At 37.8% G+C, this 24,004-nt stretch overlaps 4 protein-coding genes and 1 pseudogene across 24 annotated transcripts in view; 1 reads left to right on the top strand and 4 right to left on the bottom strand.

Annotated features, from left to right (window-relative positions):
• The window catches only part of LOC126585325 (protein HIGH CHLOROPHYLL FLUORESCENCE PHENOTYPE 244, chloroplastic-like), a 93,033-nt gene that overhangs the window by 13,392 nt on the left and 55,637 nt on the right, over positions 1 to 24,004 (top strand). Inside the window, exons 7-8 of one of the 3 annotated variants that reach the window (XM_050249716.1) lie at positions 4,655 to 4,729; positions 4,830 to 4,854. In XM_050249716.1, coding sequence (XP_050105673.1) covers positions 4,655 to 4,729; positions 4,830 to 4,854 — 100 coding nt within the window. Of the gene's footprint in view, positions 1 to 4,654; positions 4,730 to 4,829; positions 4,926 to 24,004 lie in introns of all 3 variants that reach the window. The other 2 variants (XM_050249715.1, XM_050249717.1) reach the window with 2 other exon arrangements.
• LOC126585332 (general transcription and DNA repair factor IIH subunit TFB2-like) lies at positions 7,232 to 19,308 on the bottom strand. Of its 4 annotated transcripts, XM_050249742.1 has the most exons (15): positions 17,032 to 17,153; positions 16,837 to 16,936; positions 16,683 to 16,745; positions 15,683 to 15,772; positions 13,933 to 14,047; positions 12,801 to 12,859; positions 12,511 to 12,596; positions 12,326 to 12,394; positions 11,838 to 11,960; positions 11,578 to 11,692; positions 10,572 to 10,672; positions 9,721 to 9,856; positions 9,176 to 9,333; positions 8,964 to 9,043; positions 7,232 to 7,625 (listed from the first exon to the last, which is right to left on the bottom strand). In XM_050249742.1, exons 2-9 carry the CDS (start codon positions 16,894 to 16,896, stop codon positions 11,939 to 11,941), a joined length of 564 nt encoding a protein of 187 aa, XP_050105699.1. In that variant the 5' UTR covers positions 16,897 to 16,936; positions 17,032 to 17,153; the 3' UTR covers positions 7,232 to 7,625; positions 8,964 to 9,043; positions 9,176 to 9,333; positions 9,721 to 9,856; positions 10,572 to 10,672; positions 11,578 to 11,692; positions 11,838 to 11,938. The 4 variants fall into 4 exon arrangements, with proteins under 4 accessions (XP_050105699.1, XP_050105700.1, XP_050105701.1 ...); XM_050249743.1 differs by lacking the exons at positions 7,232 to 7,625; positions 8,964 to 9,043; positions 9,176 to 9,333; ... (2 more) ...; positions 11,578 to 11,692; positions 17,032 to 17,153 and adding exons at positions 17,438 to 17,521; positions 17,781 to 17,887; positions 18,106 to 18,236 and having other exon boundaries at positions 11,852 to 11,938; positions 12,326 to 12,387; positions 12,815 to 12,859; XM_050249744.1 differs by lacking the exons at positions 7,232 to 7,625; positions 8,964 to 9,043; positions 9,176 to 9,333; ... (2 more) ...; positions 11,578 to 11,692; positions 17,032 to 17,153 and adding exons at positions 17,438 to 17,521; positions 17,781 to 17,887; positions 18,106 to 18,236 and having other exon boundaries at positions 11,861 to 11,938; positions 12,815 to 12,859.
• On the bottom strand, positions 20,078 to 21,995 carry LOC126585321 (disease resistance-like protein DSC1; annotated as a pseudogene).
• Positions 20,685 to 24,004, bottom strand: part of LOC126585319 (disease resistance protein RPV1-like) — a 66,403-nt gene continuing 63,083 nt past the window's right edge. Inside the window, exon 6 of the mRNA XM_050249712.1 lies at positions 20,685 to 20,854. Coding sequence (XP_050105669.1) covers positions 20,782 to 20,854 — 73 coding nt within the window. The 3' untranslated portion in view covers positions 20,685 to 20,781. The remainder of the gene's footprint in view (positions 20,855 to 24,004) is intronic.
• The window catches only part of LOC126585329 (TMV resistance protein N-like), a 71,959-nt gene continuing 71,272 nt past the window's right edge, over positions 23,318 to 24,004 (bottom strand). For all 16 annotated transcript variants that reach the window (XM_050249730.1, XM_050249733.1, XM_050249726.1 and 13 more), the window contains one exon: positions 23,318 to 23,842. In XM_050249730.1, the coding sequence (XP_050105687.1) occupies positions 23,614 to 23,842 (229 nt within the window). In that variant the 3' untranslated portion in view covers positions 23,318 to 23,613. The remainder of the gene's footprint in view (positions 23,843 to 24,004) is intronic.

Genomic DNA, 24,004 nt, shown 5'->3' with positions numbered 1-24,004 from the left:
AAGTCTCACGACACAACCATTATTATTATTTTTTCCATGGCTTCTCAATCTACTTCTCTTACCTTCCCAAATGCCTCCCATTTTCTCACCATCAAACTTGATCGTACCAACTACCCCCTTTGGCAAGCTCAAATGCTTCCACTTCTTCGTAGCCGAAACCTTGTTTCCTTTATCGATGGAACCAGTCCATGTCCTTCTGCATTCTTGAAAGATGCGGATGGTAACCTCATTGACGCAGTCAATCCTGCGTTTGACATCTGGGTTCAACAAGATGCCACAGTCCTGTCATGGATTAACTCCTCCGTTCACCCCACTATTCTTGCTGTCTTAATTGGGAAAACTAGCTCCCATTCTGCCTGGACGACCTTACGTGACCGCTATGCTTCGCAGTCCACCGGTCGTCTCCTTCAGCTTCGTAGTGAGCTGATGAATACTCATCGAGGTGACTCTTCCATTTCTGAATTCTTGGATAAGATTAATTGTCTTGCAGATACTCTCTCTCTCTCTGGTGCTCCCGTTTCAGATTCGGACATCGTTGCCATCATTCTTAATAATGTTGGTCCTGCTTATGAAAGCACGGTTGCCGCCGCCCAAGCCCGTGACGAGGCGATTACGTACAGTGCTTTGGAAGCACTCCTTCTTGGTGCTGAACGTCGCCAGAAAATGCATTCTGCTTTCACTGCAGATACCGGCCCTACTGCATTTGCAGCCACCCGTAATGGTGGTCGTCCATCTCCTCCCTTTAGAGGCCGTGGCTTCTCCTCCGGGCTTCGAGGTCGTGGCAATGGCGGTCGTAGCTCCTTTTCCCGTCACGGATCATCCCATGGCTCTCCATCTCGCCAACCTGATGGCCTCCTTGGTCCTGCTCCCTCTCAGACCTCATTTCCTAATGGCAGGCTTCAATGCCAAATTTGTACTCGCTATGGCCATTCCGCAATTGACTGCTACAACCGTCTTAACATGTCCTATGAAGGGCGCGTTCCAGCACCAAAGCTTCAGACTTATGCTGCCAGTGCTCCCACCATCCAGAATTGGCTTTTCGATTCTGGAGCCAATGCACACATAACCAATGATCCTGCTCAGGTGACGAATGCTCGACCATATCATGGTACTGATCAAGTGAATGGCGTCGTTGGAGGAACAGGTTTGAAAATCTCTCATGTTGGTAACACTTGCATTCGTACACCCCAAGCTCTTTTTCATCTCCCAAACACATTACTTTGCCCTAATGCATCCACTAATATCATTTCCATTCATCGCTTCACCACTGATAATAATTGTTCTCTAACTTTATTCCCACACGCCTATCGTGTTCAGGACCTTCACACGGGGAAGATGCTTTTCCACGGCCGGAGTAACAATGGATTCTACCCCTTCTCAACAGTTTCATCATGCACTAAAGGAGTCTCTGCATTCATAGGTGCTAGGGTGTCCAATTCCATTTGGCACTCTAGATTAGGTCATCCATCTTCTCATGTTTTGAAAAGTTTAATTTCTAGCAATAAGTTGCCTATCAATGGCGTTGTAACAAGAGCATTTTGTCAGTCCTGCCCTCTGGGCAAAAGTCACAAGTTACCTTTTAGTTTATCTAATTCAAAATCGTCATTTCCTTTGCAATTGGTCCATTCAGATGTATGGACTTCTCCTACTGTTTCAATTAATGGATTTAAATACTATGTGGTTTTTATCGATGATTTCTCTCGATATTCTTGGTTGTATCCATTAAAATTCAAATCTGATGTCTTTTCTACATTTGTTGCTTTCAAGAAATTAGTTGAAAATATGTTTAATACCACCATTAAATCTTTTCAAACTGACGGGGGAGGTGAGTATCTTAGTACCAATTTCAAAGCTTTCTTGACTCACCATGGTATTCATCATCGCTTATCTTGCCCACATCATCCCGAACAAAATGGAATTTCAGAGCGTAAACATTGCCATCTTGTTGAAACTGGCCTCACTCTTCTTGCCCATTCCTCATTGCCCACATCCTTTTGGGATGATGCATTTCATACCGCCAATTATTTGATAAATCGTTTACCCACTAAGGTTTTACATAATGACTCTCCCTTTCAAAAACTCTTTCACAAATCTCCTCAATATGATTTCCTAAAGGTTTTTGGGTGTGCATGTTTTCCATATTTTCGACCATATAATAGTAATAAACTTCAGTTTCGTTCCAAACGTTGTGTTTTTCTTGGCTACTCTTTAAATCACCAAGGTTATAGATGTCTTGACATGTCTACAGGAAAATTTTTTGTGTCTCGTCATGTTGTATTTGATGAAACTTGTTTCCCATATAAAGAATCCATTACTCCCGTGTCTCCATCACCAACCATTTCCACCGACACTATGACATTAGACATAGGTCCATCCCTCCCATACCGCCCACAGTCACCTCCCATCCCTCCTAACCCTACTCCACCACCTCTACCCTCAACCGTCACTCCCACGCCTACCCCTCCCTCCATATTACCTATCCCTACTCCTCCTATATCCACTCCTCTAGGACCCACGAATGCAAGTCACATTCCTTCTACATCCTCTTCTTCTCAGAGGATCCTTCCACCTACTCATTCTATGACCACACGTGCCAAGGATGGGATTCACAAACCTAATCCTAAATATGCATTTACTTCTACTGTCACTAATCCTGTGCTTGAGCCTACTTGTTTTACCCAGGCTAACAAATCTCCAGAATGGCGCCAGGCCATGGCAGAAGAGTTTACTGCCCTCTTACGCACTGGAACATGGTCATTGGTTCCCTTTGCTCCCTCCATGAATGTGCTTCCCAATAAATGGGTATATCGGATCAAACGACATTCTGATGGTTCAATACAGCGGTATAAAGCTCGATTAGTCGCCAATGGCTATCACCAACAAGATGGTATTGATTATGACGAGACGTTCAGTCCGGTCGTTACTCATGCAACCATTCGCCTCGTCCTCTCAGTTGCTCTTCACTTCAACTGGCCTATCAGACAACTTGATGTTCAGAATGCTTTCTTACATGGTTCTTTAGCAGAGGTTGTTTATATGCGGCAGCCTGTAGGATTTGTGGACTCTCAGTTTCCAAATCATGTCTGTCGCTTGCACAAATCACTATATGGTCTCAAACAGGCACCCCGTGCCTGGTTTCAATGTTTCTCCCACCATCTTGAAGATCTAGGGTTTCAGGCATCCCTCGCAGATTCGTCGTTGTTCACATATTTTAATGGGTCCACTGTCATTTACTTATTGATCTACGTTGATGACATCCTTGTTACGGGTAATAACCCTTCTCATATCTCTCAGCTTATTCACCAACTTGGTCAAAAGTTCTCCATGAAGGACTTAGGTCCTTTGCATTATTTTCTGGGTATGGAAATTCAGAGGACACCCACTGCCATGTATCTTACTCAATCCAAGTACATCCTGGACCTTCTCAAAAAGACAAATATGTGTGATGCAAAACCTCTCACCACTCCCGCTACCACTGGACGCAAGTTAAGTCTCTATGAAGGTGAACCTTTATCTAATGGCACACTTTTTCGGAGTATCGTTGACGCTCTCCAATACCTTCTCTTCACGAGACCGGATATTGCTTTCGCCGTCAATCAGGTCTGTCAATATATGCATTCTCCCACCACTACTCACTGGGCAGCTGTAAAACGCATACTTCGATACTTGAAAGCCACTCCTGATCACGGCATTGTTTATAAACCTAGCTCTCTCACCCTCACTGCCTTTGCTGATGCCGATTATGCCGGGGATCCTGACGATCGGCGCTCAACTAGGGGCTATTGCATTTTTCTGGGCGATAATCTTGTCTCTTGGAGCTCCAAGAAACAGCGCGGGGTGTCTCGATCCAGCACTGAGGCCGAGTACAGACAGCTGGCTTATACGGCAGCCACGTTATCGTGGTTCCGCCATATCTTTCGTGACCTGCACCTTTCTCTTTCTCCACCACAGTTGTGGTGCGACAATCTCAGTGCCCTTGCTGTTGCCTCTAATCTTGTATATCAGGCGCGAATGCGACACGTTGAAGTTGACTACCACTACGTTCGCTAAAAGGTCGTCCGCAAAGAACTACAGGTTGGCTATGTTGCCACTGCTGATCAAATTGCAGACTTTCTCACCAAAGGTCTGTCCTCTCCTCGTTTCCGTTATCTACTCTCCAAGCTTCCCGTGCGTCCACGCCCGCTTCGCTTGCGGGGGCGTGATAAACCAACATTTCCTCCAGGTCAGCACACCACTCCATGTCAGCAATCCATGCAGTTCGATCTACCTGAGTCATGTGCTGCTAAGCCATGTGCTGCTGACTTGACCTGAGTCATGTGCTGCTAAGCCATGTGCTGCTGACTTGAAATGATTATTCTCAATGGAAGCCATGAAACCTTGTCGAAGATGCTAATGAAGATGGACAGAAGAATATTGTATAAACTCACACAGCTAGACAAACACTTTCTGGTAGTTGTTTATTGCATGCTGGTATTTGATTATTGCATGCGTGTATGTAAATCTTGTATAAAGAGCATGCTGCTGTTGAAGAGCAGCATGAACTGAATTCAATTGAGTTAAGTTTATGAAATCAGTCTCTATAAACCTAGTTTAAATTCTATCACTTAGTACTAGCTACTAAGTGAAAAGGCTTATATTTACGTTTCATTCTCAGGGAATTGCCTATATTAGAAGAGAAATCAGTATAGGGAACAGATGCCCCCACAAGAATTGCATACATGGACACCCAGTTTAGTCATGCGTTGACCATTTCCCTGGTTGATTTTAGAAATACTTTCTTTTTGTTTACCTCTCGTTATGGTATCTGAACACTTTATTTTTGGGATTAGGATGTAGCTCCTCTGACCTTTATAGGTTCAAGAAATGAGAAAGTCAATGGGAAGCTTGTCACATTTGCTGGCCCTCACGCTTGGACAACCCAAGAGGTGAGCGAGAATGTTTACCACCAGAGGCCCTTCATTGTTCTTTCTTCCTCTAATTTTTTTACTCTGCAACTGAACTTAAAGGCCAGCTCGGGGCAAGAGGCAAATATAACAAGAGTCCCGTTTCTGTCTTGAGAGTAACCCGTCAGCTAACAAGGCTTTTTGAGTGCACAAATGATGTTGCTGATAGATTGGCATTTTCAGAGGTAAGTTCTTAAAATGAAAGATGTGAATATGATAAAAGAAAATCGTATTTCAGAATGTTTTATTTGCACTCATTTTTTTCTTTCTTTTTGTACGTATGTTTATGAGGAAATTAGAAACAAGCGCAAAGGCCTAGCACTTTTTTCTTTTCTCAAAATCGCTGATTCTATATCAAATTTTGTCAATATAGTTATCAACTAGCAAAAATGCCCGCGCGTTGCTGCGGGACTTGAATGCACCAGCCTTAACCACATGAATGAGACATTTAACCTAAAAAAATAAATTCAACATAATCATGAACGAATAAAAGAGATATATGAGTAAAAGGTGTCGGTAAGATGATCAATTCGGGTTTTATATACATTCAACCGAGCTGTTTACAAAAGAAACAGTTGCAAAAAATGCTCTGTTTCTTGAGAAACATAAGCAACATGCATTTAACACTTATATTGCCCTTCAAGTTAAGATAGCAAAATATACGTCCAGCAGGCCAGACACGTGTTTTAACAGCTAAACAAAAAAGCAAAAAAAGTGTGCTGTTCTTGTTTCACCAACTAATCTTTCAAGCACTAATGTAAGGATTAATGTATAATATATGAGATCCTATTTGTTTTTTATTGACTGATGCTTCAACATCATCCACCTAATTCATATCACACATCCATAGATACCTGAGAACGCTTATTCTCACCACCATTGCGTTGTTATTTTAGTATGTTTTTTCACTAAGAAGAAAAGGAAAGAGCATCACGAAAAACACTAACAATTTCAACTCTAAAACGTCACCTTATTCCTATAACCCACCTCAATCAACAACAAAAGAAGAAAAATAATTGATCCCTCCAAGCTTTTCATCTTTTATATCAACAAACACTAAAACTGGGCAGCTTGGTATATCAACATAAGGTTTACCATCCAGATCATGTTTAAGCAATTCATCAGGTATATACATCTACTTCAAGACACGTTTGGACCTACAATTTGATCCGCAGTATTCTTATTGCATGTAAAACTAATTTTGGGGAACCAAATCTTAGCAAACCAAACAAAACAAAACCCCAAATCAATTAAAAAAAAATTAGGCCAAAAGAACCCACACCTAACAAAACCCCAGATTCGCTCAAAAAGAGATTTATCTTATTTTAGCTAAATGAATTCCAACTGGCCACAAACCAAAGCCTTGACCAAAATGAATTGCACTTAAGTGTCAACCAAATTTGCAAACATTTAAAAGTTCTTCGATTTTCACACATAAAAAAAACATATCAAATTAAAAAACCAATGCAATGTTAGTGAAATAAACTCCCACGGTATTTTAAGCTGTAAAACAATCACCTTGCAAATGAATAGGCATATCTGATTCTTCCAAATCCTTTCACCTCGATCCTAGAATTCGTCCCCCGTGTCATCACAAAAACATGTAGAAAATCCGAGAAAATCAAATGCTATAAACACCAAATTCCAAATTTGCAGTCAAAACCAAATTCCAAACGATGATTGTATGCCTATCTGAGCCATAAGGGAACCAAATTTAAAGAATTATTTGGAGATGAAAAGCCTAATGTAAACGCTAATAAAGTTTATAAATTTTATAATAATCCTCCGATGTGGGACAACATGAAGACCCTATTGTCGAGTTGTGTTTGTATTCCGTTCCAAGGACTGCGTAACTAACAAATCAGGGCTCAAAATTTCAGATTTATCTTTCAGAGGAAGAGAGAGAGTGTTACAGTGACAATGGCAGTGAGAGCTAAGAAATAGGAATCCATGACTCTTCCCATGGAAATTGTTCTGGATTGTTGCTCTTGAATAAAAAACTCTCTGCTTTGCTTGCAGCTGCTGAGTTATCAAAAGTGGAAAGGAAGCCCTTCGAAAATTCAATACAACAGGAAAAATTTATTTGCTGCAGTTTAGCACCGTCAGATTCCAAGTAAATCATACTATTTTAACAATTCTCAATTTTAACACTGTAATGTGGATTTGGCAAACTAATTCTGCGCAAAAATAATATTTCGAGGATTCATAAGAATGCGGGATTGAAAGAAGAGTGCAGTGTCTTGAAATAAAAGTAACTGCAAAGGAAATTAACAGTTTGCATCCTTGAATCGAACTAAAAACATAGTAATGCCATTAAATCTCTCCTCTTAGAATTACATATCATTGTTTATATGGTTTGCTGTAAATAGTAGAATTCAACTAATACTTTCAATAAGAACAACTGAAGGCATCTAAATGGTAATATTGTTAATTACCAGTCAATTTCTATTAACTAAAAACACTACACAGATCAACGTTAAATAAAAAGCAATTTATTTGGAAGCTAAATTTTCCACTTACAATGTCAGTGTCCAGTTTGCCATTGCAAAACCTTCCAGTAGGCTGATGGTTCACAAAGTTCCTTCCATAAGGAGGGTAATCAAGCTTTCAGTGTCTGCCAACCACCGCCTTACATCCAAAGCCCCCATCTGCAGCAACCTAAACCGACCAAAATCCAAAATCCTGAAATTCCCAAACACAATAAATCCAATAGCAATTCTGAGACTTTCAAATATAAGGAGATGGACCAACACAGAGAGAAAAGACTTAAATTTACAGCAAGATGAAAGCTTTTTCAAATTTGAGGGCCAAATCTAATGAAATTTAGCAAAATGACCAAACAGATGTGGAATCTTTTGCATCCCTGGGAATTCTGGATTAGGGTCTTACAGAGATGAAGATATAAGCAATGTCTATAGGGATTTTAATTTGGTAATTGTTCTTTTATTCTTGAAGAGATGCTAGAGTAAAAATTTCAAAGACTAATTCTAAAGTTTTCTCAAATAAATAAATGTAGGCTGAATGGTTCATTGCTATTGAGAAAAGAAAACACCTTAACAAAGTGGAAGCACTCTTATCGTGTGTTAAGATTTTTTTATTATTGGAAGCCCATGATATACAATCATGAGCTCTACGTAAAGAAACATTGGAATCATCATGAGAAAAAATCAATAACCAACCACATGACCACAATTTAAGCCTCGCCTTGCTTGCTAATTGTGGGGTTTTAAAGCTAGAAGCCCATTAAACATTGACAGACACCAGACTCCCCAATGACGCAAATTTCTATTGCATATCTGACCAAAACAACCTTCACACAGAATGTCCACTTAGAAGCGTACTTCCTACAACCAATTTTACAACATGCATAGAAATTTTGCATGTTTGATTTCTGAAAAACAACCAGTATCTAAGCTAGTAGAACTTTGGAAATGCTTGACAAAAGAATACGTATAGGGTGGACTAATATATATATATATATATCTGTGTGTGTGTGTGTGTGTCCAACTGTCCATAAATTCCTTACCACATCAACCTTGACCCATTTGAATCTATAAATTTGAATTTGTTTAAATTCCCATGGCTACACTTCTTTACAAACACTTATCAGCTGCTAATAATTAAACTGACGAACTATGATTACTGTGATGAGCTATAGGATACAAAATGTGTGATATAATTCTGTTTGTTTAGTAAAACTATTACACAGCTAATGTTTCTCTCGCCTCTCTTTTCCTTCCAATAATGATTGATACAAAACAGGCATTCTTCATTGGGAATCAAGGATTGCAACATTAATATTATCAATGATTGACAATGTAAATTGACCCAAATAAAAGGATAGTCCACATTAAAATATGTTAGACTTAAAACATTCTTCTACATCCACCAAAACTTTTTAAATCCTCTAAAATTATATCGTGGTCAAATACATTTGAATTTTCATAAGCTTTATGCTGTTAAAAGTTTAAAATCAGATAATAAAAAATAAGCAAGCACAGGATAGGAAGTCAATGAAACCTGCAATGTCAAATCCTGAGTCAGCAGCACGTTTCTTGCAATGGTTCACGTGGCTACCTCAACACAGGTTGACATTTAAGCTTCATTATGAATGGAAAGATTAATAGATGATAATTAAGAAGGATCAAGAGAAACAAAAAAGCCAGTGAACTGATGAAAGAGCGAAAAAGAGAAACAAAAAACCTCAATTAAGCAATTAAATGGAGTATTACTTGTTAGAGCTGGATAAGTACCCAGTTCCTCAGAGAGTGAACTGATGAGAGTGCAGAGAAACGAATGATTGAGAAATTCAAGCTCTGAGCTCAAAGTTGGGGCTTCCACTTTCCAACTGGGGAAGAAATAACAGACGAAACACACAGAGCCAATCCACCTAAAATATTAATCAAATGGGTTTTCTTCTAATTCAAAATTTGGACCACCCAAATTCCAATGAAGCAATAACCATTCAAAATTCCAACAGATTGAAGCCCTCACAGACTACAAATCATCAATACCCAGCAGTAAAAATATTGAAAACAGTAATAATGAAGGAAACAGAAATTAAAGATGCGAGCCATTCTCTAAATCTCAGACACCAATCCAAATTACCAGTAACCAATAGATAGAAAAGATTGAGTTTTTTTGTATCATTCAATAAGGATCCTATATCTACCAAGCGCAATGGTGCTCTAGGATTCATATACCCGATCACCATGATCAATCAACACACAGGAGTACCAATTAAGAAAGAAACTGCCATAGTAGCTATCATAATCACCTCCATCACGGAAAAACCCTGTCTCATGTGGTTGGGAATTATAAGAACCTGCACTATCTGGTACTCTGGCCCAGAATGAGTGGCCCCTTGCTTTTGCAGCCTGCGTCAGATTCTTCATCAAGTATCGGTCATAACACTGCACCAAACCAGGTTGAATCAGAGAACTACTTCAAAGTTCAAATAGAAGTACAAAATCAAATGAGCTACAGGCTTAAGGTCATAACCACAGATGAATGAAGGGCTATTAACTTAACATTTAGAAATAACCGTCAGTCCCTAGCTATTATGCATGCCACTAATGAAAGGAGGGATCACCATTTATTAAGGTACCTGGAATTCACCAATACCAGGATATTTCCAACCATGCTGTTCAGGATAAGGATACCGTAGCTCTCCACACGGACCTAATACAACTTCAATTTCTGATTTTATTCCTTCCTAAAAAAACTCATGAAATTCAACTCCGAAGCTCCTCATGTAAACATGCATTGGTTCCATTATAATATAACAAAATAGAAACTCTCAGCATTAAACAGTAAGAATGCATAGGGTCTGATTCTTAGAGCATAGAAAAGGAAAATTCTTCCATTTTCTTCCAAGTCTCACTGATTAAAACTTTCACCCAAAAAAACACTCTATCTCTCTGATCAAACGAAAACTCCAAAACCAATTCAATGGTTGATTCAAAAGGTTTATACTATAAAGAAAATAACCATACAGTATGGATACCTAGTCTTTTTTTTATGGAAAAGAATCTTGTAACAATGCTTTTGTTTGATTAATACAATCTGGTCTCGATTAAAATCTAGTATCATTTACAGAAAGGGGAAAAAAAAGTTGTAGTAATATACCCATAATACGCTGCAACATGCTTGCATTTCTCCGCACCAAGTTCCCAAGGAACACCAACCGGTGGTTAATCATGTCAGCATCCAGAATCACAACCCTGGGACTGATAAATAAAGCCAACCAGATACTCAAGATAAAAAAAGGTGAAACTACATGCATAGAGAACTATAAATAAGACAAAAGTCAGTTCTTTGCAAAACCAACAATTGCATTTACCAAAAAATGAAATAAAAATAAAACCCAACAACCAAAAAAAGGAGCATGTGCAGTAGCAGTCATGTAAGAGTTCAGTTCGGAATTTTAGATTAACCCATTACATCATTTCTATAAAAAATATTCAATCATTGAGCAAAATTAATATGTTGGCAGAAAAACAAATCTTATGAAAATGGTGTGTGGATTTATAGTTAACCAAAGCATTGATTATAAAAACTGTGACATCTAACTGATCAAAAGAATAATCTTTACATTGATAACATACAAATGCAAAGGTGATATCAAGTTTTTCAATTGCTTCCCCACCCACCCCCCCCCCCCCCCCCGGGGGAAAAAAAATACATTTATAACTTGTAAGTGGTCTTGCTAACTATAGCTTACGTTAAGTCCCAAACTTACGATATTTGGATATATGATAGTGAAACTGTAACATTGTTCTTTGCATCCAACATTAATTCCTTGAAATATATGTTTTAATCCTTGGATCATCTACTTTTATCTCAAGGATTACCACAACTGTCTTTCAAATTTTATCTTCTCCATTACTTCCAGCCAAAAGAAGAAAAAAAATAGGAAACTACACACATTTGATAACAGAAACAGAGATCACTTCCAGAACCTGTTCCTGTTTGGATAAAAATGGCATCACACTGCCGGATAAAACACAAATGCTTGTGGCTACCCATACAATATGTGGAAATATATATACCAGCCCAAGCATCCTTACAGTATATAAGCACATAACTAATAGATACATATAAAGAGTCGTTTGGGATATAGATATGGGTGTACCTGGAAGAATAGAGATGCAATGAGTCAGAGAGAGTAAAGAGAGATGGTGGAATTTCGAAGGAATACTGGACGACGACAAACTGCGCAGCCATAGCTGTTGGTGGCGGTGATTCCGCTGCGAGAGACAATTTGAAAAAAAGTATTCAATAAATCTTGCAGACATATAATAATTCAGTCATGAGCTTCGAATCATTGGCATTTCAATTTTAAGATAGTATTAACTGTTTACAAAATTAGAAGCAGCTGATGGCATAGCATACCGGCTTCAAAAGGCTTCAAGTATGCTAAAGTAGACATAATCTTCAGTATGTAGAGATGTTTTCCTTTCTGAATCTTTCCTGCAACAGATCACAGCTGGTTTCTACAAATTTTGAAAACCGAAGCTGTTAGTATGAATGTCTGTTAAATTTAATCTTTTAACAGTAGGACGTATAAGAAAACAAAATGAAGGTGCATACATAATCCATGTTTCCCTTTTTTTTCATCTACTCAATCAGATAAATGTGAGTGCTAAATGAGTGCATTTAAATTAAAAACTCTTAGATTTCACTTTCACTTAATCATAGGCATCCACTCATCCGTAACAAATGGAGAAATAAGCATAAATCACCTTGAGACAACACAGAGTCCACTGTCTAAATAGATCTTAATCTGTTAATTCCCTATAATAATTGGGATTACTAATATAGTGTCAAGAAATGATTGGAAATAAAAATATGGGTAAACCTGTGACAGAAGACAGACTTACAATAATTCAGCCTTCAATCCTAAGGTCCTTTGAATCGAAGAGTTGAATCTTAATGCAAGTTTCTGCAATCTTCCAGAAATACAAATAAAAAGTTATAATCCAAGACTAAAAATTAACTGATATCCCAACTTTTTAATAAATTGTGATGAAAAAATCAACAAAATAGAATGAAAAACATGACTTACACATTTAAGGCATAGTTCAATCTTGATCTAAAGTTGATGGTGAGTTGATTGGTAGTCACCAACTCTAAATGAGAATTCATCAGAACCTAGAAATTTAAACACAGAATTTTATAAAATCAATATTTACTAAAACCCAATTATTTTATTTATCATATATGATGGCTTGCCAAAGACTAAATAAAAAAATGCGCATGGAGAGTCAAAACTCTGTCAAAAATCCATCTTCAAAGTACTATTAAATGCCAGCATTTACCCAATTTTAAGAAATTGAATTGTTAAAACTTAAATACCATGATCAATTCACCTTCCTTAATCTTTTCTAAAGTTTCCTCGCACTCTTCTTTAACCGCTGCACAAAAAAAAAAAAAATAACGCATTACTTCTTAAATACTAAAGTTGAAGATCTTAAGTTCATAAATTATCCAAGACTTAATAAGCTCGTCAAAATAAGCATCCATCCAAACAATAGCACTCAAATTGAGTTCCTCTGTTTCCCAACATTTTCTCAACAACCAAGCAGAGGAAAGTTGTGTTAAACTAAACAGGTAGCAGTTGTGAGTTGGGTTTCACCTTTTTAACATGCATGCCCATCATTATTTCTTTAATTTGCTTTCGAAATGGGGTAAGATCATATTGGTTTAAAACTACTGTTAACATGTTATCATTCAGCCCATCCACAGCTTTCAAAAGATGGTAAAGGTAGCCAAGAATTAATCAATAGCAGGTAAACACGCCAACTGTGTCTTTCAAATTTTATCTTCTCCATCACTTTCCAGCCAAAAGAAGAAAAAAAAAATAGGAAACTACACAACATTTGATAACAGAAACAGAGATCACTTCCAGAATCTGTTGGGATAAAAATGGCATCACACTGCCGGATAAAACACAAATGTTTGTGGCTACCAATACAATATGTGGAAATATATATACCAGCCCAAGCATCTTTACAGTAAATAAGCACATAACTAACATTTTTCTCTGACTTGACCATATGTTTTTCAAAAATGATGCTCCAAAGCACTAAGCAAAATAATTTCTCCGGCACAATTTGCACCCACACCAAACAACAATCCAATACTTTATCTTTGTACAATTGTCTCACAATCACATAATTGTTAATTCACAACACGAACCAATCGATGTTACTGGTACAAAATATAATCACCTACACCTAATCATCTTATATTAAGAAGACATCATACAATAACAATGAATGTTTTACACTGTGCAAGTGAAGCAGTTTTCATTTGCCAATTTCTCAAGCGATAATGCAAGCTCCATTGCTGGATAAAAAAAATAAGGACTGAGAAGACATCAAATCCAATGCAGACAGCAGATAAAATTGAACCCAAAAGGCAAAATCCTTATCTAACAAATAGATACATATAAAGAGTCGTTTGGGATATAGATATGGGTGTGTACCTGGAAGAATAGAGACGCACTGAGTCAGAGAGAGTAAAGAGAGATAGTGGAATTTCGGAGGAATACTGGACAACGACGAACTGCGCAGCCATAGCTGTTGGTGGCAGTGATTCCGCTGCGAGAAACAGTTTGAAAAAAAGTATTCAATAAATCTTACAGAACTATAATAATTCAATCATGAGCTTTGAATCATTGGCATTTCAATTATAAGGATTCATAATTTCAATTTTAAGATAGTATTAACTGTTTACAAAATTAGAAGCAGCTGATGGCATAGCATACCGGCTTCAAGTATGCTAAAGTTAGACATAATATTCGGTATGTAGAGGTGTTTTCTTTTCTGAACTTTCCTTCAACATATCACAGCTGGTTTCCACAAATTTTGAAAACAGAAGCTGTTAGTATGGATGTCTGTTAAATTTAATCCCGTAACAGTAGGACGTATAAGAAAACAAAGTGCAAATCAAATTAAGTGCATTTCACTTTCATGTATTTTTTATTGCATCTAATGATGTGATTTATCAATAGCAGGAAGTAGTTATCAAGTTAAGTGAACAATTGAGTCATTTGAAAAGTTTGGTAAGTGTCTTATGCCCTGGTTTATGTTCAAGCCTGGGTTCTTTAGTTAGCCTATAGTGACTATATTTCTATTCATATATTTGGGTGTGGTGGTACTGTTGGTGCCATAGCTTTGAATCCCAAGATTTTTCAACTATGGCACTTAGATTTAATCTTATGATCAATTATGACACATTTAAAAGTTTAGATGTCTTTGATATAATGTTCTTCAGATGTTAAAGAAAAACAACAACCTAATGACCAATTAGGGGAGCAAAATTTCTGTGATTATTTTTATTTTATAACATACATAGTTTTTGATAAGCATTCTTGTAAGGTCGATTACATTTGTAAGTATAACTGAACCTCAAATTGTCGGTCATGAAGAAACTGAAATTCAAGAATCAAAATCTAAAAGAATCTACAAAACTGGAGACTCTAACTGTCCTACTATAGATCAATGGCTGAAAACACAGGACAAAACTTCGCGCTAAACTTTTCTCTGTTGTGTTTACTAATTTCGTTCAAATTCAAATCACACAACAAAAACTTGTTAATAATAATTAACAAACAATGCCAGCAACCTAACAACAAAACTAACAGCACACTAAACAGAAGCTAACAATTGAAACAGAATAAGAAGAGCTTAAAGCTCTATTAAAAAGTTCCTGCGCTAAAAAATTCAAGCGGCTTCAGATGGTCTCCTAAGCACAAAATTATAGTGTAACAAAGGAAAATCCCATTTAAAATCTCGAATAGATCCAAGAACTTAAAAACTCCAGAAAACCCAATTCGATGAACAAATTCCAAATTCGTCAACCATTGGAAGTTAATAGTACAGGCCTTGATGTCATGCATAACATGATTACCGAGTATGATTACTGTGCTAATCCCTCATGTTCAGATCATGATATTAATAGTACAGCCTAACATACACATGGGATTCTGTGCTAACACCACCTATCTAATATGGTAATGCTTTGAAAATAATGACATGAAGAAAGAATGGTAATTAAGCATGATGAGATTACCATTAGCATAATGTGTCCAAAAGATGGGATTACATTAATGACACCATTAGCATAATGTGTCCAAATTCAGAATACTTCCTCAATATGTTTTGTAAATGCTAACACCAGTAGCAAAGCAATCGTCTAGCATCTAACAAATTTAAGAATGGATAGAAAAATACCTTAGTAGTGATCTCTTTTGTGCCTGCCTGGACTACACTTGCAGCCAACTGAGCCGCCAATGCCGCAACCAAAGATAATTTTCCAAAACCCTATCCAAATTAAATAAACAGAAAACCAAAAACAGACAGATAGTGTGTATCAATATCAACCATCTTCATCTACAATCATGAATCAAGAATATACATAATAACAAAAATAATGCAACCTGAAATTAAATACGCAGCATATTGCCAATTAGAATTGAAAGGCAAAAATATCATTCCACATATTTCTATTGTGCTACAAATTCACTACTAAATAGAAAAAAATTCAAACTTGGGCTCTCAAGTTGTCTTTTTGATTCCGCAAGGTTCAAAAGAAATCCTCAGCAAAAAAGATGACAGAGGAACAGTACTACACTGTTTATGAAACTTAACGCGCGTTGGGCACACATGTTTATATTTTATGTTTTTTTTCTTTTTGTCCTTGTCATTACATAAAGTTATTAGATGGTTTTTTTATTAAAATGCAAAGTTTTGGAGCCCTTTCCATTAATTTTCCTTAAAATGAAAATTGTTGCTGGTAAGGTGTGTGGCTATGAGTTCCTCTGACCTAAACTAACAACATGCCAAATGTTTGGATACAGAGACAAACATAATTCCAAGTAGTGAGATAAAACAATTAGTGTCTTAAACTGCTCATCCATTTGCTAATAAAGAATTAGAGTACACAATAGACGGAATTAGCTGAATAACCTTCGTTGGCCAACGTTGAATAACATTCACATCCAAAAATATCTCAAATTTTGATAACGAAATTCGTGGAGATGATAAAAGAGAGAAACAGAAACTAATGAGATATTAATAAACATGCAACTTGAAAACCATACTACAATTCTGGCTCGCACACACAGAATGCACAACCTATTTGAAACCCCGGTCACCCATGTGAAAGAAAATAAAGAAATTGTAACCGAGTATGTACTAAACTTAAAGGAGAAAGCAAATGAGAGAACTATACCACTCTTTCTGGAATTAAGCAGAGACAAAGGCTGAAATCAGGAGACAGCATTGCCTTCAGTGCCTGCACATCAATACAACACTCATAAACATTTAACACACTTCTTATTTACAATTAAAAGAAATGTTCCAAAGCAGCAAGATTCAGTACAGACCTTAACCAAGATGCGGGAAACAATTTGGGTGCTCTCCCTAGCCAACTTTCCAGCGTCCATGTGGTCAACTGACCAACTTTGTCCCAACGTCGATCCGCCCCTGTGTGGGTGTAGGTCTTATGTTCAATATATTGCAAAAGGGGAAGATTCCATTGCAAGAGCTCCCTAAAATCAAACTAAAACATGCAATTGTACCTAAAAGGGGAGAGCAGCTAGGAAAATACAAAATTTCACAATGTAGTTTAGATGTTGAGTAGGCATAGAGCCTGAAGTTTGTTTCCACTAAAACATGCAATTGTACCTAAAAGGGGAGATCAGTTTTCTTGATGATTAGGAATTAGTTGTGGAATAAACGATTAGAGACAAAGCTAGAATGAGTACAAATAACCAACTTGTTTCCTCAATGATGAGTCTGTCAAGCTAACTAAAAGATTAGTAGCTAAGTTAGTAGGTATAAACCAACTGTTTTTCCTTCCCTGGATAAGTACACAAAAAGATAGAAATTTAAAACTTGAGGTCAGGAAATGGTTAAAACTGTCATCTGGGAAATTATTACCAATTTAGTGCATGTTATACCAAGAATAAATCACAAAAGTATAACCTGCTGAAGTTTGATCAGTCCCAAATCTGCAAGATCCTTGACTATATTATTTTGCCTCTCATTGAATGTATTTATGTTATATGCCTGACACACAAAAAAGAGAATAGAATCAAGAGGTGAGAGATTAATTCCAGGTAGAAACTTTCCATGTGGAAGAAAACACTTTTCTACAAAAGAAATAAAAAAATGAATACTATGAGAAGTTCTTATGGCAACATTTACTGCAGCACTATTCATATTTTAGTTGGAAATAACTATAAGCCAAAAAAAAATATGGAGGAATTCAATAAAGCATATGCTACGGCAAAGGAATAGTCATGTATAAAGAGCATATAACTAATACCTCGCCATTAACATGAAAACTAAGTTCTACCAGGAATGAAATCAAATCTGCAGAATCTAATCCACGCTCCTGCGCCAAAAAGGAGAGGTGAGGAGAGACCAACATAGCTACTGTGAAGGAAAAAAAACACAAAATATCAGAACAACATCAAAAGTTAGACTTGCAGAATCCCAAATTACACTTTCCCAAATTCATCGAGACAATTTCTTAACTAATGTAACTTCTCTAGTTTTCATAAAAATATTAACTTGGGTAAAATCATATTCCACAAAATTAGAAATTGGAGAGTGAAATTAAACACCAAAACTTCACAGGGGAGGTTTACCATTATATATGCAGGCATTGAAATCAAAACCTTCTTCCGCCATGGAAGTCAAATGTGATGTTTGAACTGAAAAGCTATAAGTTGGCATCCCCATCTTCAATACATCCCTTGGGAACAATACGAAGTTGTATTTGCACCAAAATCAGCAAACACACATCATCAAATCACATTCTATACATACGTACATATAAAAAATAAATAGATTTAAATTCCAAATTGGGCATGAAATTACTTGCCTTGAGTGGGGAGGGTTTTACAAAACGCCGCCTTTGGAGACCCAAGCCTTTGAGCGGCAGCGGCGCCTGGTGTGGCGGTGCGAGACAGAGAGAGTTTGAGAAGTAGCGATTAATTTTTTGGATGAGAGAAACGGAATGAAGCAGAAGACTCGAGAAGAGGCATCCTCAACGATGAAGTTCACGCAAATATTTTTAGGTCTCAATGCACCTATACTGCAAACCAACGAAAATGCAAATGCATTAATACAATTGCCAATACCAATTTCTAAGATTTTAGCATTCTCTTTACCCTTGCAACCGAAAACCAAAAATCCCAGAAAAATGAGCAAGAAGCTTAAGCAGAAAAAAATCATATTTTAAACCACCAAAACCCAATACCCATTTAACCTGAGATTTTAGTGTTCTCTTTACCCTTGTGCAAGCGAAAACCAAAAATCCCAGGAAAATGAGCAAGAAGCTTAAGCAGAAAAAAAAAACATATTTTCAACCACCAAAACCCAATACCCATTTAATCATTCACGAACGAAAAATCTAAATACAGAGTGAAAGATCAACAAACTGAAAACCCCCAAAAAAAAAGCCACAAAAAAGAAGAAGAAAACTGACCTTAAAACAGAAGACAATGCACAGAACAGAGAGATGCATCCCCAAAATGAGAGAAAATGAGAGAAAACGAAACAAAGGAACCCCCAAAACCTAACCCAACAATTCACATCTATGGTAACAGCAAAGAATGGAATAAAAAATGGAACTTAGCTTTCGAAATCCAGCCATTGATCTGACATGCAAAAGGGAACGGACGATCCAGAGTGATTCATGAACTGAGGGGACCTTACTCGGCTCTGTTCATCATCCAACCCCTCCCTCTCTCTTTCTCTCACTGTCTCCCTTCCACTCACCCATGCCAGGATCCCTCTCCCTCTCTCTCTATCGGAGGCATGGCCTCCCATCCCCGAAACCCTCACTGAATGACAGCATACCCAAACCCACCCCAATCCGTCTCAAGCGTACAGGACAAAATTACCCTCCTAACTTTTAATAACTACGTTCCAACCCAGCCCCAAATCCCACGGTTTTGTTGTAAATAAAGCAAAATCGAGGGGGGAGGAATTGACCTCAAAGGACAAAATCACCCTCTGAATTTTTGAGAATTACCCTCCCAACCCACTCCCATTCGGCTGGCATTGTTGTAAATAAAGCAAAATCAGAAAAAAGGTGAATAGCGCCTGCCCTCCCCCCTACTTTAGTATAGTAAATGACAAAGAAGGTCAAGTAATTTTCTCAATATCGTTGAATTCTTTTTCCCGTAAATGTTGCTTATTATTTTCTTCAACAGGAGTTCCAATGGATTTTATCTTTGTTGTGTCTATTTGTTAATGATTTTAGTTGTTTTCTCTTTTGAGAAATTTTTTTCTAAAGGAAATGCTAGAAGGTATCTGTTTGGGTTTTGTTTTTGTCTTAATATATTAGATAAATTTTGTTATGGGCTTCGATTTTTGAATCAACTGAATTCTTTGGTTTGTATAACAATCTTTATTGATAGGTGGTCTATTATGACGCAGGTATTAATTATATTTGTAGAACTCAATGAATACTTTATATTTCTTAAACAAAGACTGCCTGTAGGAGAGCCCTAAACCAACAACAGACTAATCGTTTCGACTTGCATCTGGCTCGTCACTTCCACTTGCTTGCTCAGACTCATTTCTTCCACTTGCTTCCTCAGACTAGCCGTCTTCTTTTTCAATTTTTCTGGCAACTTGCTAGTCGTTTTCTTTTGCTTCCTATTCCCCTACTTTCTCCCTCATAGTCATCTCTTCCACTTGCTTCCTCAGATTCATTGCTTCCACTGGCTTCAGGATCACCACTCCCACTTTCTCCCTCAGAGTCATCGCTTCCACTTGCTTCCTCAGATTCATTGCTTCCACTGGCTTCAGGATCATCACTCCCACTTGCTGCATGCTCATCTTGTTCTTGTTGCGACATGACATCACATTTTAATTTCTCAGCATCTTCGGCATACAACAGGCACATCCCACACATTTCCACCACCGGTTGGGGTCCCCAACCTATATCCTGGAGCTGGAAGTGAACAGAGACCTCAGTGACACGGTCGTAAAAAGCAGAGGACCATTTTGTTCTCTCTTCATATTCAAGGTCCTTATACAATACGAACACATGCGGTCGTTGTGGGTAAAAACAATTTTCCTCGTAAATTTCTGTAGTGGAATTGATTTCATGACTCTCCCCGTCTCCAGTTTTGAATTTGTACTTGCATTCAAACTGCAGACCCAAAACCCATTCTAAATCATATGGAGGAACGGGTTCGGATGCAACAACAGAGAGAGCGAAACCCAAGAAACCTTCACGAAACCAATTTGCAGGAAGCCCGACATTTATTGAAGCCCCATCATTTTGATGTACGAACCAATTTGGAATTTCATCTCCCGGACATATAATGGTAACTAAGGGCCCAGAGTACACTTCCTGCAACATTGATTGACATCTTGTTACTTTTAACACAGAGAGAGAGAGAGAGAGAGAGACTTAAATTTGAAGCTGCAGTTGAGAAACATACGCGATCTTCGTAGCGATTGAGAGACACATCGCCGTAATCTTCCTCTTCTTCTTTTACATATGAAGACGCAGTTGGGAAACAAACGTAATCTTCTTTTAACTTTGAAGACGCAGTTGCCGCTCGCATGATTCTAAGCTGTGCATCAACCATTATGCTGCTCCTTGCATCATAACCCAACCTTTGGCAATTATAAAAGTGAAGTTGCTCTCGAAGCAATTCATATCTATTCCAACATTGTGTAATTGCAGTCCTGGAACTCGACAGTGTCTTCAGTGACTTGCAGCCATTTGCTTTAAGACGACTGAGCATTGGGATCTCTGGTAAAGATCGAAGGCTCTTGCACTCGTTTAAGCACAGACAAGACAGCTGAGAAGCTTGTTTAATGCTTGAGGGTATGCTCCGAATTTTGGTTCTGCTCAGATTAAGAACCTGTAATGAGGTTGAGCAAATGACGCCCTCAGGGATTTCTAATATACCGCTGTATTTGAGGTTTAGTACTTCAAGAGAGAGAAAACCAACTGAGCCAGTCGGCTGAGGAAAATTTCGAAGTTCCCCACAGAAAGCAAAGCTGAGAGTTTTAAGATTTTTTAATTTGTAGATGCCACTAGGGACAACTTTAAGTTTAGAGCAACCAGTGAGATCAAATACCTCAAGGGATTTCAACTTCCAAATTCTCCATGGGAGATAAGCAAGATTTTCGCAATGCTTCAGTTTAAGTGTGGTGAGACAATAGAGACACTCCATTGATGATGTGGGCAATACTTTTATTCTTGTAAAAGACAAATCTAATTCACCAATACCCCTGGGAAGCTCCCAAAACTTTTCAAAAAAGCGGCACCAATTTAGACTAAAAGCACCAGAGACTTTCAGCTTGCAACTGTTGCTTGGTAGTTCCTTAAGTTTCACACAATCTTTAATATCCAAGGAAGAAATTTTTTCATGAGACCAAACTGATGACGGCAACTCCTTTATGCCACTCCGTTGTAATCCTAAGAATTCAAGATTGCCTGGCATCTTTGGCAGATACTTGAGACTCTCGCACCATGAAAGATCAAGATAAGTAAGCTTGTCAAGATCTTTAATATCCGAAGGAATTTCAACCAACATGACACATCTTTCAAGATATATGCGCTCGATATGAGGACTCCCCGAGAGGTTTGGAAGTGCAGTTAGATGATAGGAGTGATGAACATTGAGCACTTTTAAGTTGATAGGATTCTGTAACATTTAAAGAGAAAAGGTAAGAATTAACAACTTAGTCTGAATAAGTTTCTACACTACATCTTACACAAATAAACTATAACAAGCACATATACCTGGCCTCCATCCCAAAGTTGCGTGACTTTGCTGTAGGGCATATGAAGCTCAACTAGTTTTTCAAGAAAATATTCTGGGGGCAAAGATTTCCAAGGATATGCCTCCCATAAAAGATAACGAAGAGAATTGGGAAGAGAGAGAGTTATAAGGTTTGACATTTTGACCTCCCACCACCACACCGAAGTAACACTGAGCAATCTCATATTATACATCTTTTTGAATTCTGTACGATCCAAGTTTTGCTCTTCAGTCCTTGACCAGGGAGTGAATATGGCTTGAACCTTTTCAGTTCCCTGACAACCAACAGCAAAGTACAAATGTGAACACACTTAACACACAACAAAATTTAATCTAAACTACATTTGTAGGAATATGACTTTTTTTTTTGTAAATGAGTTTTCTCTAGCTGTCTTCTCATAGCAAGTACACAGTATTTTATTGATCTATTTCTTTTCTTTATTGTTTAAAAAAATTGTGAATGCACTTGCAGCTCTTACCGTGTTATTTTTCAATACATGATAAACATCCTCATCAATGAATAGCCTATTGCGTCTTCCGGGCTCTTCAATACATTGTTCGCGAACAATTGCCCGACCCATTTCTTGTACCAAATCATGCATATCTATGGCTTCCCATTCTGAATGAATCGATATGAGAGACCTATCACGGAGAACTCTAATTCCATCTGCCGCACATGAACCACCATGCAATTGGCCGAAGTCTACCATCTTTTTTACTTCCTCAATACGCTTCCCTTTGTAAAAGCATGCTATATCAAGAAATACCTCTTGCGCATTTCTTCCCAATCTATTATAGCTTACTCTGAACGTATTTAGAATTTCTTCATTGGGATAATCTCTCAGTGTGCTCAATACATCTTCCCACTGGTCTTTGCTCTTACATGGAAACAATAAGGAACCCAAAACTTCAAGAGCCAGGGGAATGCCTCCAGCATATTTTACCACCCTTGCCGACAACTCTGTATATCCTTCTCTAGGAGAGTTATCCTTGAAAGCATGAAATTGAAAGAGCTGAAGAGCGTCATCAGTATTTATTTTCTTAACCTCATATATATATTTTTCATCACTAACAGCTTTCACGAGTACGCTCTGTTCTCTACTTGTTACGATGATTCTACTTCCATTCCCGTAGCGAAGATTATCTCCAGCTAGATCTTTGATTTGCCTTGAGTCACAAACATCATCAAAAACAATGAGAACCTTTGTACGGCTGAGCCTTTCTCGAACAGAAGCCGAATCTTTGGAGAGATTTTTTTCCTTAAAGATCTCTCTAAGAAGTGTCTTTTGCAATTGATCGGCTCCATCTATTTGCTCTGATTTCTCCCTAACATTGCTAAGAAAACAAGCAGCTTCGAAGTTAGAAGAGTCTGTTGAGCACAGCCTTAGCAAGGGTGGTCTTTCCAATGCCACCCGTACCCCAAATGCCTACAGTGCAAACACCTTGCCAATCATCAGTGCTTAATAACGATTCAACTTGCTCGATGCGGCTTTCAATTCCAACCATGCCCTTTAAACCATATGAGGTTTCACGTTTCAATTTCGTTGAAATATCTTCCACAACTTCCTTAATGAAATCAGCCTCCGTCCTGCAAAATATGATTACAAATGATAAGCGATATATAGCAAGTAATGCTTTAACTAGCCTAAGTAAACCCAGTTCAAAGATACTGTTCCCGCAGCTCAGTGTGTTGATGTTTTTGCCTTGCACTGTTTCATTTCCGTTGTATTTTTTATTTTTGCATAGTAGA

The sequence above is a fragment of the Malus sylvestris genome, chromosome 10, assembly GCF_916048215.2.
Source record: "Malus sylvestris chromosome 10, drMalSylv7.2, whole genome shotgun sequence".
In the NCBI taxonomy this organism is placed as follows: domain Eukaryota; kingdom Viridiplantae; phylum Streptophyta; class Magnoliopsida; order Rosales; family Rosaceae; genus Malus; species Malus sylvestris.
The sequence above is the reverse complement of the archived record's forward strand: the minus strand, read 5'-3'. Positions and strand labels throughout refer to the sequence as shown.